The sequence below is a fragment of the Indicator indicator genome, chromosome 14 (assembly GCF_027791375.1).
Source record: "Indicator indicator isolate 239-I01 chromosome 14, UM_Iind_1.1, whole genome shotgun sequence".
In the NCBI taxonomy this organism is placed as follows: Eukaryota; Metazoa; Chordata; class Aves; order Piciformes; family Indicatoridae; genus Indicator; species Indicator indicator.
Genome location: NC_072023.1, coordinates 13507770 through 13520468, shown reverse-complemented (window position 1 = coordinate 13520468; position 12699 = coordinate 13507770). Strand labels below are relative to the sequence as shown.

Here is a 12699-nt window from a genome sequence, read left to right as displayed (position 1 = left end):
TCCCTAAGGCTTCCAAGCATATGAGGCCATAGAGTTGAGGAACAACTGAAGAGGACATCACTACATAGCCATATGATAACTTCTATTTGCAGCATGAAAATTTATGCTGCTGCCTTTTACTATAAATGTAACATGAGGAAATGAACATTTGATTTAACTAAACACATGGACCTTTTATAGACAAGGCCCTAATTTAAAGTACTTTCACCTCCATACAGAAAATAGGAGCTGGAGCAGGAATGATTAAATGAAATCATCTGGCTCTTATGTGATATCATGAGTGTCTGCTGAGATGGGGAAAAAAAAAGCCCACCTCTATTCCTCTAGAGCTGCAGCAACCACCAAGGGACATTATAGCAGGAAAGATTAAGTCTTGCACGAACTTCAGTGCTTAATGTGCTTTGGACTGGTGACATGCCCTTCAGACAGACCTACCCCAGTTTTATAATACTCTTTCTCAGTCTTTTGGGCCTCTGGCAGCTCTTTCTCCTGTTTAATTTCCTCCTTGCCCTCCCTCCCACTGGGATCCTTCACCATTCAGCATTTCTGCCACCCAAGTAGAAATTTTGATTGTGTCAGACAAGTGTAGAAAGAGACTTTTGAGCCTTGGTGGGCTGAGGAGAAAATTGGGGAGGGTGGGGGTGGAGTGGTGTTTCCTGGGGGCTGAGTGGCTTTTAAGGAGGTGAGAAATGGATAGTCTGTGTGTCTGTGATGGGCTTAGCCTGCTGCAATGCATGGCCAGGAATGACATCACATCCATCAATAGCTAGAGTGAGGTACACTTTGCATACAGGTAGGGAGCCACTTCTCCAGAGGAGCTACTCTTCTCCACAAACCAAAGTTAAAAAAGCCAAGGAGGAGTATTTGTGTATTAAAAGCTGCTTGGCTAGGCACTGTTGGCACACTGGGGACATGCCCCTTCCCAAGCTCCTAGTCTAACTCCAAGTTATTTATTCACTTCTCGTTTAAGAACACCCACTTCTCTTGGCAGAGGAATGTGGAACTAGGTGAGGTTTACAAATTTACAGAACCAAGATTGAAACAGATTTTTTTTCTCCTTTCTTTTTGTTTGTAGCTCACCTGACGAAGTGTTTCCTTAGTGATCTTCTTTTTTTCCTGCCCTTATTTTCCCCAGATCTTCTACCTGATGGCACTCATTCTGTTCTTGACAATCTCCATGTATCAGTAGTACTGTAAATGGAAGATAATTTCTGGGTGGTTTGGTTGCAGCTTGTTTGTTTATCTGTTTGGTTTAGGGACACCAGTTTTAGGAAGTCTTTTTCTCTCACGGAAGTTTCCTCATGAACAGTAATGCTACAAAGAGATTGCAAAAGCTGTTGGAGGTAGTGCAGGCCTGTCTTCTGTCTGGAGCCTTTCATTCAAAAAGCAAAGTAACATTAAAGAGAGTTGACATTGGTGTAACTTTAGACTTTCTGGCTCTTTCCCCAATGCTACTGGGCACATACGTAGAATCACATTTTCCTCTCCCTTACATTGATACAACCCCAGGGAGCTGCATGGATTTGCACCAAAGTAATGGAGGGAATGTGCCTGCAAGGTCTGCATGTAGTGTGGTTGTCAGTGCATAACTGGTGCACCAGCCTTTCCCACCATCTCTGAACCTGGCACCTGCCTCTGCCTCTGCTCACATGATCTGCATGGCAACGATCCCAGTGAGAGGGGAGCATGAAGGGTGGAGGTAAAGCAAGTGTGATGGTGACTGGCAGGTGTTTTCAACAAAAAGCTGTGCTACCAAGTGTATTTGGCATGCATGGTCTTTAGGCGGAGTCAGGAGGTGGTTGAGATGTCTGAGGTGCTTAATGCTGTTGAAGCTTGGGAAGTGCCTTGGTGAACTAAATAATGCTCCCGAACTCAGTAAACGTCCACCAGTGGTGGTAGTGAGTGCCTGCTTGCTGTATTTCCATTTGAATGACAATCCAAGCAGATGACAGATGTGTCAGGTAACCCACATGGAATAAAGCAATGAAGGGAAAACTTGGGAGTACATGTTTTGGATAGTCTTTGCTTGCTTCTGGAGAAAGAAGTATGATGAGATGAAGCTGAAGACTTGCTTTAACGCTCTTTTCTGACAGCTCGTGTAAAGGCACAATGCTGCTGCTGAGGCTTTAGTGCTACCAAGGTGTGCTGTAAGGATTCAAGAGGAAAGGTACTAGGCAGCTCAGGAAGCCTCTTACTGCTGTATCTTAATCTGAAAATCAGGCTTGTTGTCCTACTTTTCATTCCTGAACCTTGTTGTCAATTCTGTAGTCAAGAACAAAATACTTTGCTAGAAAATACTCTTCTGTAGGCTTTTGTCACTGGAAATGGCCAACACTGGTGATTTTAGGTATACTCTTTGCTGTCTTAAAGCAACACCTTCTGCCATGACCTGCCTTCTGGTGCAAGTAGGACTCAGGAGCTTTCACGGTCCTGTTTCCCCATGGCAAGACAACAAAGAGGAAGATTTTGCAGTAAGTATTACATGAGGACTGCCTTAAGCTTTTATTTTTTTTTTTTTGAGGGGTGGGGGTGAGAGGGGAGCAGGGCATATTCAAGTTCTAAAGGTAAAGCCAAGAAATTTTATTTCTTTGACTTTGTCCCTATTTCACTGCCTGACATTATAGGGAGGTTTTAGTTTGGTGCTTTACAGGTTTTCCAGCATGTTACTGTGGAAGCAGTAAAACATGAGGCAAGCTTTCTTTAAGCAAGTTAAGGGTAGATGATTGCTGAACCATCTCACCCCTTTTTTTCATTGATCTAGATTTTGAGTGCTGTCCTGTCCCTAACCTTTCCTTTCTTGCTGTGGTTGTTAGTAAGGTTGTCATGGGACAAACCTAACATGACATAGTATTCTTGCATTTCTTCCTCCTCTCCCAGACTGAGCATAGTATGCAGGCTCTAGTTCTGTTACGCAGCTCCTAGAGGTGAACAATGAGAGGTCAAAACCACAGGCAGATTCTTTCATCTATCAACAGATTTTGATCCATTTAATCAAGAAACATTATTGACCTGTTTGTGAATTCTAGCCATGACTATGGTCTGAACAGCAATTTTGGCAAATTGAAAGGGAGGAGGGGCTGTGAGAGCCACTGGAGGAGATGCTGGCTTGTTTATAACTCACCATATACTATTCTGATCCATAGCCTTCATTTTCGAGGCAAGCCAGTGTGGGCTGTGTAGTTATGCATACACAGATAAATTGTGGGTTTGCATCTGCACTTAAGCAGATCTACATGTCATCTCTCTGACATGGACTTTGACACAGTCACACCTGTCTGTGAGGTCCATTTGATTTGGACTGCAATTTCTCAGCAGCCACAATGGGTTCAGTCTCAGGCCATGACTCAACAGCACTAGTTATGAGGAATGTGGTTTCTGCAGGCTTTGCTGCTTCCAAATTGATTTCAGGTGCATGTCACACTCTGTCAGCTACACAAAATTCTCCCTGATTTTTTTTTCATTTCTGGCTGCTGAGCACCACCAGACCATGACCAATAGGTTAAGTGAAAATCTCTTATTCACTGATGTGTACTTGGATCACCATTCCCAAACAAGAGGTGGTAGAGTAGGATCTGTGCCTCACTCATCAGCTGCTTTGGGGAAAAGTTAGTATCTCATCTTAAACTGTTGCTGAAGATGAGTTTATGCTGGACATTTTATGAAAGGAACTGAGGTGCAGGCGAAAGTTCCCTTCTGCTGACTTGGCTTTAGTGACACTAGGCAGTGCCAGCAAAGAGGAGTGAGCAACTGGGAGTAGTAACATCTCAAACTGCAGCAGAAAGATTGGCCAGACCCCTCCTGTCAGCACTTGGATTCCCATGATGTTCATTGACAAATTAAAAGTTAACTGAGGATGTTGGCAAAAAATAGGTTTGCCTGCCTAGAAAATGCTGAGACCAATACTGAAAAGCAGAGGTGGATCTGAAGGCAGCTATCGTTCTTGGATTTTATACAGAGATTAAAACACACATGAGGCTTCTAGCACATAGGCAATTTTATAATCACTGCTGGTATTTCACCTCAGGGTATTCTGCAGGGTGGAGAAATCATTTCCTACCTTTTCATAGGGAATAGAGGCCTATTCAATCAGTCAAAAAGGAAAGTTTGTGGCCAATACAGATGCATTCTGGACCTCAGAAGTAATTGAATGGTCTGGGATAGGTGAGGGTGTACCACCACACCTTGGAGATCAAGCAGGGAAAACATGCATGCAGAGAAATGCCACAAGATGTTACATGGACATTTCACTTCCACATCAACAGGAAAAGATGCTGTGAGGCTGTGCAAAGCATAGGACAAGCTGCTTATGCAAAGCAGTGGTTGCAAAATTAAAATACAGGATGTTTTATTACATGCAATGTGATGCCTCCTCCCCACGTCTCTACTTGTTACATAAAGGAATCTCTTAATGAAAAAACAATCCTGAGTAAGGAGGTTAAAGTGGCATCTTTGAACAACAAAAAAAAAGGCATATTTACGTTCCTTTGAAATGTGCTTGGCTCAAGGAATATTTTGAAGAGAGGGAGTAGATAAACAAGTGGAAAATATTTGCTTTGAGAGGGAAAAATAAGCAACAAACTGTCCTTCCTAAATAGGGACACTTAGCTAGTGTGTGCTTTACACAGCCATAGGTCTGACCTTGCAAACAACTACTAAATTAGGTCCAGCTACTCTGATGCTAAAAGCATGGAAATGCCAATAATTAGGTTGTATCAGATGTAGGAAATGACTGATGTGTCTGCCATGCTCATGATATCAGAGTTCACTGTGCTGCCATTTGACTGACCTCTTTTTCTTTATGTAATCAAAAGGAATTTTCTTCTAAGGAAAATCAGCTGGTTTTGCACCTTTGTTTTGTTTTCTGAACTGCTAATCCCCTGAAGGTACAGAAGCTATGTGAAGAGCAAACCAAAGCCCCATAATTTAGTGTTATATTATTTGTTGATGTATGGTTTGATTTAGTGGCTACTTATTATATCAGGTTACCATATAATTATCTTAATTATGGACTCCAGAAGTAAGTAGAGGGATTACGAGAGAGACAGGAAGGCCCAGTGGAAAGAGCATGGCTCAGAGACTCACAGCATGCCCTTGGTTCCACCACTCATTTATTCTGAGCCTGACCTCTTCCCACTCTTCATGACCAGCCTGGCCATGAAATCAGAAAGGATGGCAGGGGCAGGGCTCAGATGCTGATCCAGGATTCAGAGAGATGCAAGAGAGGACTATGAAAATGACAGAGGAAAGTTCTGAAAGAGAGATGTAAAATTAGCAGACAAACAATGAATACACACCGCAGCATGCATTTGCATCAAAGTGTGGAACACCTGTGTGGTCATGGAGAAGGGAAATTTTGGCACAAAGACCTGAAATTTGAGTCCAATCATCGCTCATTTCCTGCCTCTGCTACTGACTTCCCATGTGAAATTAGGTAGCTCCTGGATCCCTTTCTGCAAAACAAGGTTGATAAAATCATCCTTCTGTCTTTGGTTTTAGCTGTTCAAATTACTGGAGCACAGCTCCTCACACAGCCTCCAGCCATGGTTATCATGGCATTGTGGCCATTCGTGGCTCTTAGTCTCCTAGTCCATCTGATAACCATTGACCTAAGCCAAAAGTTTAAGTTAAGAGGTGCTACTGTGATAGAAAAACAACTAGTGGTGCAGTCTGACCTTCCTGCATTGATAATATTTTACACATGCTGGTAAAACAACTACTGACAAACTGTCTTTCAGCTTTTTCCCTAAGAGAGGAGCAGACACAATGGTTCTGCTCAGTCCGACTAGACTACTTTCCCTGGGGGTTTTTTGTTGGGTTGTTGTTGGGTTGGGTTTTTTTGTTTGGTTGGCTTTTTCCTGAGCCAGAAAACTGAGATAATAGAATGTATCTATTTCCTCCCTAGAAAAGATCAGTTAATATGAAATGGTGCACAGTGGCTTAGTGCTGAATAAGTAGGATACCCTAATCCAGCAAGGTATCCTCATTCTATTGTATGCCTTTTCTGCATACCATCTGGAGTTGTTCTCTGCTTAGTATTTTCAGTATGTACCATATGTTTTTGCATGAAAATTCAATAAAATATGCATTATACATGAAAAGTGCTGTAGTAAATAAAGGAAGGATAGAATCCAGTCCCCTTTGTGAATGGCAGGGGCCCCAAATCTTCATAAAAGGTTTAGTCTAGTCTGACGTCTGTGCTTTTCTACAATTTAGTCTGTGTCAGTCTTTAGGAGATGCTCTAATTTAAAACAAAACTCTGCTTTCCTGACGATGCTGCTAAGTGTACTTTGGCTGCCCTCTGCTGAGAGCACTGAATAAGACAGGGAAAAATGTCTTTTCCTGAGGAGGATAACAGTGGGAGAAATTCCCTGTTCATCCATGAGCTGAGTTGGATCACTGCTGCTGAGAGCTGTCTGCATTGTGGTGTCTCTTGCTGTCTGTTTGCTGCTTGGGCAAAGTCCTCTGACCTACAGCCTTGTCTGGCCTTTAATGCTCATCACTTGCTAGCAAGAGCTGGTGGTTTTACAGACCTGAAATCATGGGCTCAGGGATGGCTTGCCATGCAAAATTAAGCAGCATTACACAATGGGTGGCCACAGGAGGAAACAGGTTTCTCTTGCCAGACATTATTGGAGTCCTGCTGGGTGGGATTTGGGGTATACCTCATCCCTCTCTACTCAGAAGAACAATTTGCTGCTGTGTGCTGTTCCTCACTGGGGTGCTGGGTTTATCCAGTGCTGTCTCACATCCCCTCTGTTAAGCATTACAGTACTAATACTTGGCTCTATTTCTGTAACTATCTGAGAAGGGCAAAGGGTTTTCTCCACAATCATCAAGAATCACTGAAGGACTTGCTCTTTCTTGTGAACAAAGTGCTCCTGCTTTGCCTTGCTGTTGTTTTGGGGAAGAAACGAGGGTCTTGTGTAAATTTTAGTGCATGTATAAAATAATAGCTTTGCTGTAGCTATTAATGCTTTCTGCAATGCCTTGTTTTTAATACTTCCTAGCAAGTAGATTTATTATTATATCTTCAGCTGGGCTGTGCACCAAAGTGTTTTGATGATGAAAGGAATGTTATACACACATTTAATTACTGCCCACATTTTTGTATAATTTTAACATTTACTGTTTTAGATGAGACATCGAGTTCTTCTACAGGAAAAATACCCAGTAAAAAATAGATGATTTAAAAGCTAATCTGAGATGAGTTTGGCACTTAAATGTGAGAAAATGTAATTGTTCCTTTCTCCCTCCTTTTCAGATGGTTCCTGATTACCAAAACGTGCAAGAACTCCCTTACCTGGATATGGTGATTGCAGAGACATTACGCATGTACCCACCTGCATTCAGGTATTTTTTCCCACCTCTTCTGATTCCAGAGGGTAGGTCACTAGCTCTATGCAATGGACATCTGCTGATGGAAGACCAATGTGCCCTCGGTCTCTGTGCCAACATCAATACTGCTTGTGCATTTGGAAGATATAGCGTGGCCTATTGAGTGAGAACTGGCTAATACTGGTATTTCTGAAGCAGTTTTTTTACTACAGTTTGGCCAAGATTACTTCCTCATCATTCTTCACAATCCCCAAGGTGAGAGGACGGAGCCATTTTTGCAGCAAGAGAGCCAGATGGTTCTGCTTCCATACACCTCAGGCTTTGGGGATGTAAAGTGGAGGCCTGCCCTAGCCTGTTGGTCATTAAGGTCCTGATCTATGGAAGGGCTGCACATTCACTATGCTGTTTTTCACATGTGTGCTTCACTTGGAGCCCTACTGTTTTGCACTTAGCACTGGGTTATGGCAATGTAGATCAGCTAGTGGCTACATCCATTACATGTTGAAGTTTTGCCCCAGTTCTCACAAGACTAGTTTTACCAAGTCATACCGAGTAAATGAAAATAAGGAGAAAAAAATGAGGAAACTGTTTGAATGTCAAATTTCCAAGTTATCACAAGCATCAATGCAGATGTTAAGAATGGGACTTTTCAAAATGGTCAGCCAGTTGTGCTGCTTCTCATGAAGCCTGGGGAGAAATTCAGATGACTGGAAAGAAGCCAAAATGAAGTGTGCTGTGAGAGCCTTTGAAAAATTTACCTCTTGATTGCAAGAACCTTAAAATAAAAAAAACTTGAAATCATATTCTCCCCTATATGTTCACAAAGATTGGAATTCAAGCTTTTTGTATGGACATCTACAGGATTGTTCAGAGAGTACATGTCAAAGATACTTGCTCCTAGATGAGAAGACTGAGCTTTACTATGTTATACATGGGATACAAGTGGAAATTGTTTTGCCAGATAAAGCTTCAGGGATCTTTGAGTTTCAGCTAAAACACTGGGAAACAACCAATGTTTGTCATATGGTAAACAGAATGAGAATGGAGCAAAGTTGTTCTGAAGTTTCTGTTGGCATTGTCAGTGGTGTTTATTGATCTGGCTTTTACTTTGATGGATGTGGAATGGATAGGACAGCCCAGTACCTCAGAAAGATGATAACTGCCTACGAGTATAATGCTGAGTTAGGGGAAAATTCAGCAGCAGCCAAGCTCATCATAAAATGAGGTTTGGTTTGGTTTTAATGAACTTATTAGCCAGAGAAGTTTCTTTCCCAGAACTCACATTTCCATTAGCACCAAATTCATGTATGAGAATGTGGTTTTGTCAGTGTGTTTTCCAGCATGCCATTGTTTGTTCCAAGTTTGAAGTTGCTGTTATTTATTTGTCTATGAGAGAGAGATGGGTAACAGTGACAAAAGAATGCATTCCTGTAATGATACCAGGCTGACAGGCCTGAAACTGAAGTCTTTGTTCAGCTCTTTAAGTACCATGCAGGGAGCAGCAAAGGGAGCTCCTGCACATTGTCTCACTCCTGTGCTCCCAGCTGGTGCCAGGGAATAGCTCCTAGGCTGAGACAGCAGGGCGCTCACCTGGGTTTGGGTTAGTCTGAGGTCTGTAGCAAACCTCCCAAGCACAAAAAGATCTGAATCAGGATCTGCCACCACACATGCACACCCACACAGCATTTTTTACAAGGTTTACAGCCCCAAGCTTGTCTTTGGCAGGAGGCTTTTCTCAATCTTCTTGTCATGATGAGGTTCCTAAGGACAGTCCCACTCTGTCACCTGTCACCACAGGGTGGGAGGAAACTGGAGGTTTTTCTTGCTAACGTCATGCCTGTTTTTGATGAGTGTGTGTAAAATGTACTTTTCCAAGGCTTGTGAGTTGTATTTTTGTAGCAGCAGTAGAACATTTAGACCTAATATTAAAACCATTCCTTGCCAAGTTCCAGGTACTGTCCCAAGTGTGGGGAAGCTTCTCAAATAAACAAACTCAAAACTATAGTTCATATTTCTTTTTTTTCTTGGAAGCAAATCAGCGTACCCTCTTTGCCTGTTACTAGACATACTGACAAATTTAATCTGCAGTTTTCATTTAAAAAAAAGGAGTCTGAAACCAACATTACCAGCAAAATTTCAGTTCAACAGTTAGTATTTTGGAAAACCATAAAAAACCAGAGATGTTCTACTGTGCAGATATTGTAACCTCAGGAGACACTAGCAAGAGTTGATGTGTTTCTTTACTGGGGAAGTATTACTCCCAAAATTTCAGGGTCGGTCCAGCTGTAGAGATTGACTTTCATGGTTCCTTCCTGCTGTGTTTTCACCTTTATTAATCTGGGATACATGACACTGTGGCAGGTTCACTCGGGAAGCAGCTAAAGACTCTGTTGTGCTGGGGCAGCGTATTCCAGCTGGGGCTGTCATTGAAGTTGCAGTTGGACATCTCCACCACAACCCTGAGTTCTGGCCAGAGCCTGAGAAGTTCATTCCTGAGAGGTATGTGGCAGATTCTGCTGTTCCTTCATAGCCATGCTCACTGGAAGCAGTATTTCCACCAAGAGAAGCACAAAAAAATATGGGAAGGGAAGGGAAGGGAAGGGAAGGGAAGGGAAGGGAAGGGAAGGGAAGGGAAGGGAAGGGAAGGGAAGGGAAGGGAAGGGAAGGGAAGGGAAGGGAAGGGAAGGGAAGGGAAGGGAAGGGAAGCCTCATTTCTTTTTGATTACTCAAGTATTCTACAGCTAGCCAGTTGAGGCAGAGCTGCATACAGACTGCCATATTAATCTGTCTTGGACTGAAGTACATCAGCTCTAAGAACAGAACTGGGCAATTTCTATGTTTCCCAAAAGGGAACCTGGTCTCTTTGGGCCAAGAGTAGAAATAAGGGCTGCTTCCAAGCTGAATTAAATTACTGAATGGTAATAATTGTCTTTCATGGCCTGTCTAACCCCATGAGATTTCAACTCCCCTTGCAAACTTCAAAGAGAAATTCCCATTGCTGTGCTTTTGTGGAGCACATCAGGGACAGCACAGCACTGCTAATTCCAGTTAGTTCACATTGCAGCCATGAATTTCCTCTTAGCTGTAATCTCTCCCTCAGATGTAAAAGTCTACACAGGCAGTATATCTGCACCTGAAGTTCTCATTCTTCAGAGTGTGTCTGTCAAATGAAGGCAATTCATTACAGATAGATAGGAGGTAATATTTTGTCCTCACCTGGAATCACCTGCTGACAAAGACTGATGGTCATAAGTCAGTTCTCTGTTTGCTTAAGGGTGCCAGTCCCATCAGGACATGATCTGTCCATAGTCACCTTGACCTGTCCATTAAGGCAAATTGATATAATCCCCTTTTTAGATGTAAATCAACAACATGGAATCATGAGCAAAAAGTATTTTTTCAACCCTTTTACATCTCTGCACCTTCTAGGTTTACAGAGGAGGCCAGAAAGGAACAACATCCCTTTGCATACCTGCCCTTTGGGGCAGGGCCCCGTGGCTGCATTGGCATGCAAATGGGTTTGCTGGAGACAAAAATTACTCTACTGAGGATTCTGCAGAAGTTTCAATTTAAGACCTGTCCAGAAACTGAGGTTTGTACATGCAGAGGCTTAAAGGCCACACTGCCAACTTCAGGGAGTTGACAGTGACTTATTGATTTAGCTTTGTGACTTCCTCTTCGTTTGAGAAAATGCTAGAGCTGCTTCCATAATAAGGAGGGGCAAGAGGCATGGACTGCATGTTTTAATCAAAATGTAATTTAACCTTTACATTTTTTCCAACAAAACAAACAGTTACACAACCCTGACTTAGTGGGGAGCACTGCAGTCAAAATAGCTTAATTTACAAAGGGTGAGGACAGGTGTACATCTTTCATGGGACCTCAGCACTTTAGTATATGCCTATTGCTATATACATTGCACCTGGCACTTAGCAGCTCTAGAGTTTACAGAGTTAATTTCTTTCAGTTCAAATCTACAGTATGCCTGGGCAACCAGTGCCTCAGCCTCTGGCTGTAATTCTATTTAATATTATACCACCACAGCTGACTGTAAAATAACTACTTTATAGCTTTTACTGTAATCCTGGTATGAATTGCTCCTCTGGCAGAAATGCCTCTCTATACATGGAGGTGCTATATACACATAAGCAAACACATACAACTGTACATAAGGTGCTGTTTTTCCTTTCAGACTCCTTTGCAGCTGAAATCAAAAGCCACACTTGGACCAAAAAATGGAGTCTATATTATGCTAGAATCTCGCTAAAAGAAAATGTACATCCTGAAGCCTCCTGGGATGGGACCCTTTGTTGAGTGATTCACTGGGTATAATTATGTTTCAAAACCTCAAAGAGGAGTAGGAGCCTAAATCTCAGTGATGGTACTTCACTGTCCTCCTGTGGGAGAACCTCCAGCCACTTTTTCAAATGAGATGTAGGCTCAACAATATTTTTGGTGTTTTTCAAATTGCTGTGAATGGTATCTGTAAAGAAGCATCCCATTTCACTTGCTTTTCTACATTACACTTTCTTTCACTCATCTCTGAATACATTCTTCATGCTCAAGTTCAGTAAATGGAGCAGGTGTTAAGCATACTTTCACTTTACAATAGATTTTAATTGGAATTCATTATCTTACACATCCTTCTCATGCACTTGTAAGTCCCTACTCTAGAAAAAGCCCAGGAAGCACCACAGTAATAGCAGAAGACCTAGGATCCAGTGATTTTACCATGAACTCTGCTAAAAACCAAAGCTGAGTCACCTGCACAATGCTTAATCTCTCCTGGTGTCTGTAAAGTTTTTCATGCTTTTGAAGTAATTTGAAATACACTTAGATTAACAATTTGCACTTGGCACGTTGCATCCACATGACGGGAGAGGAATTGAGTTCCTCTGCTTAGCAGTTAAGTTCCAGTAGCTAAGACCAAACAAATGAGGTGACAGCCAATTTGCTGTCGGAAAGGTGGAGAAAAAGAAAATACAAAGCAGGAGGACCAGAGGAAAATTTAAGGGTAATCAGAAGGTGTTGCTACAACATCTGCTTAATGTTGAGGGCTTTCCTTTCCAAGCATTGCAGTTGGCACCACCCTTGTCTAGCTTATTGACTCAAGGAAATTCAGCTCTGCATGCACTAAAGCCAATGGCAGGGGAGTTGGATCCAGGATCATTAGTCCCAGCAGCTCTCTTGATTTCTTATGTGACCCTGAAGCAAGTCACATCCCAAATGCCTCATTCCACTCAGGAAGGAGTGCAAAAAATCTTATAGCACCATAAAAATAAGGAAGCACTTCTTGGTTCTTTGCAAGTGTTGATCTTCTGCCTGCTGACATACTCTGCCTGGGGTTTCCTAGTTTTCCTTCAG

At 42.3% G+C, this 12699-nt stretch overlaps 1 protein-coding gene across 1 annotated transcript in view; it reads left to right on the top strand.

The window, feature by feature from the left end:
- The window catches only part of TBXAS1 (thromboxane A synthase 1), a 222765-nt gene extending 211163 nt beyond the window's left edge, over positions 1 to 11602 (top strand). Inside the window, exons 10-13 of the mRNA XM_054386528.1 lie at positions 7262 to 7350; positions 9697 to 9834; positions 10765 to 10927; positions 11528 to 11602. Coding sequence (XP_054242503.1) covers positions 7262 to 7350; positions 9697 to 9834; positions 10765 to 10927; positions 11528 to 11602 — 465 coding nt within the window. The remainder of the gene's footprint in view (positions 1 to 7261; positions 7351 to 9696; positions 9835 to 10764; positions 10928 to 11527) is intronic.
- Positions 11603 to 12699: the final 1097 nt, after the last annotated feature.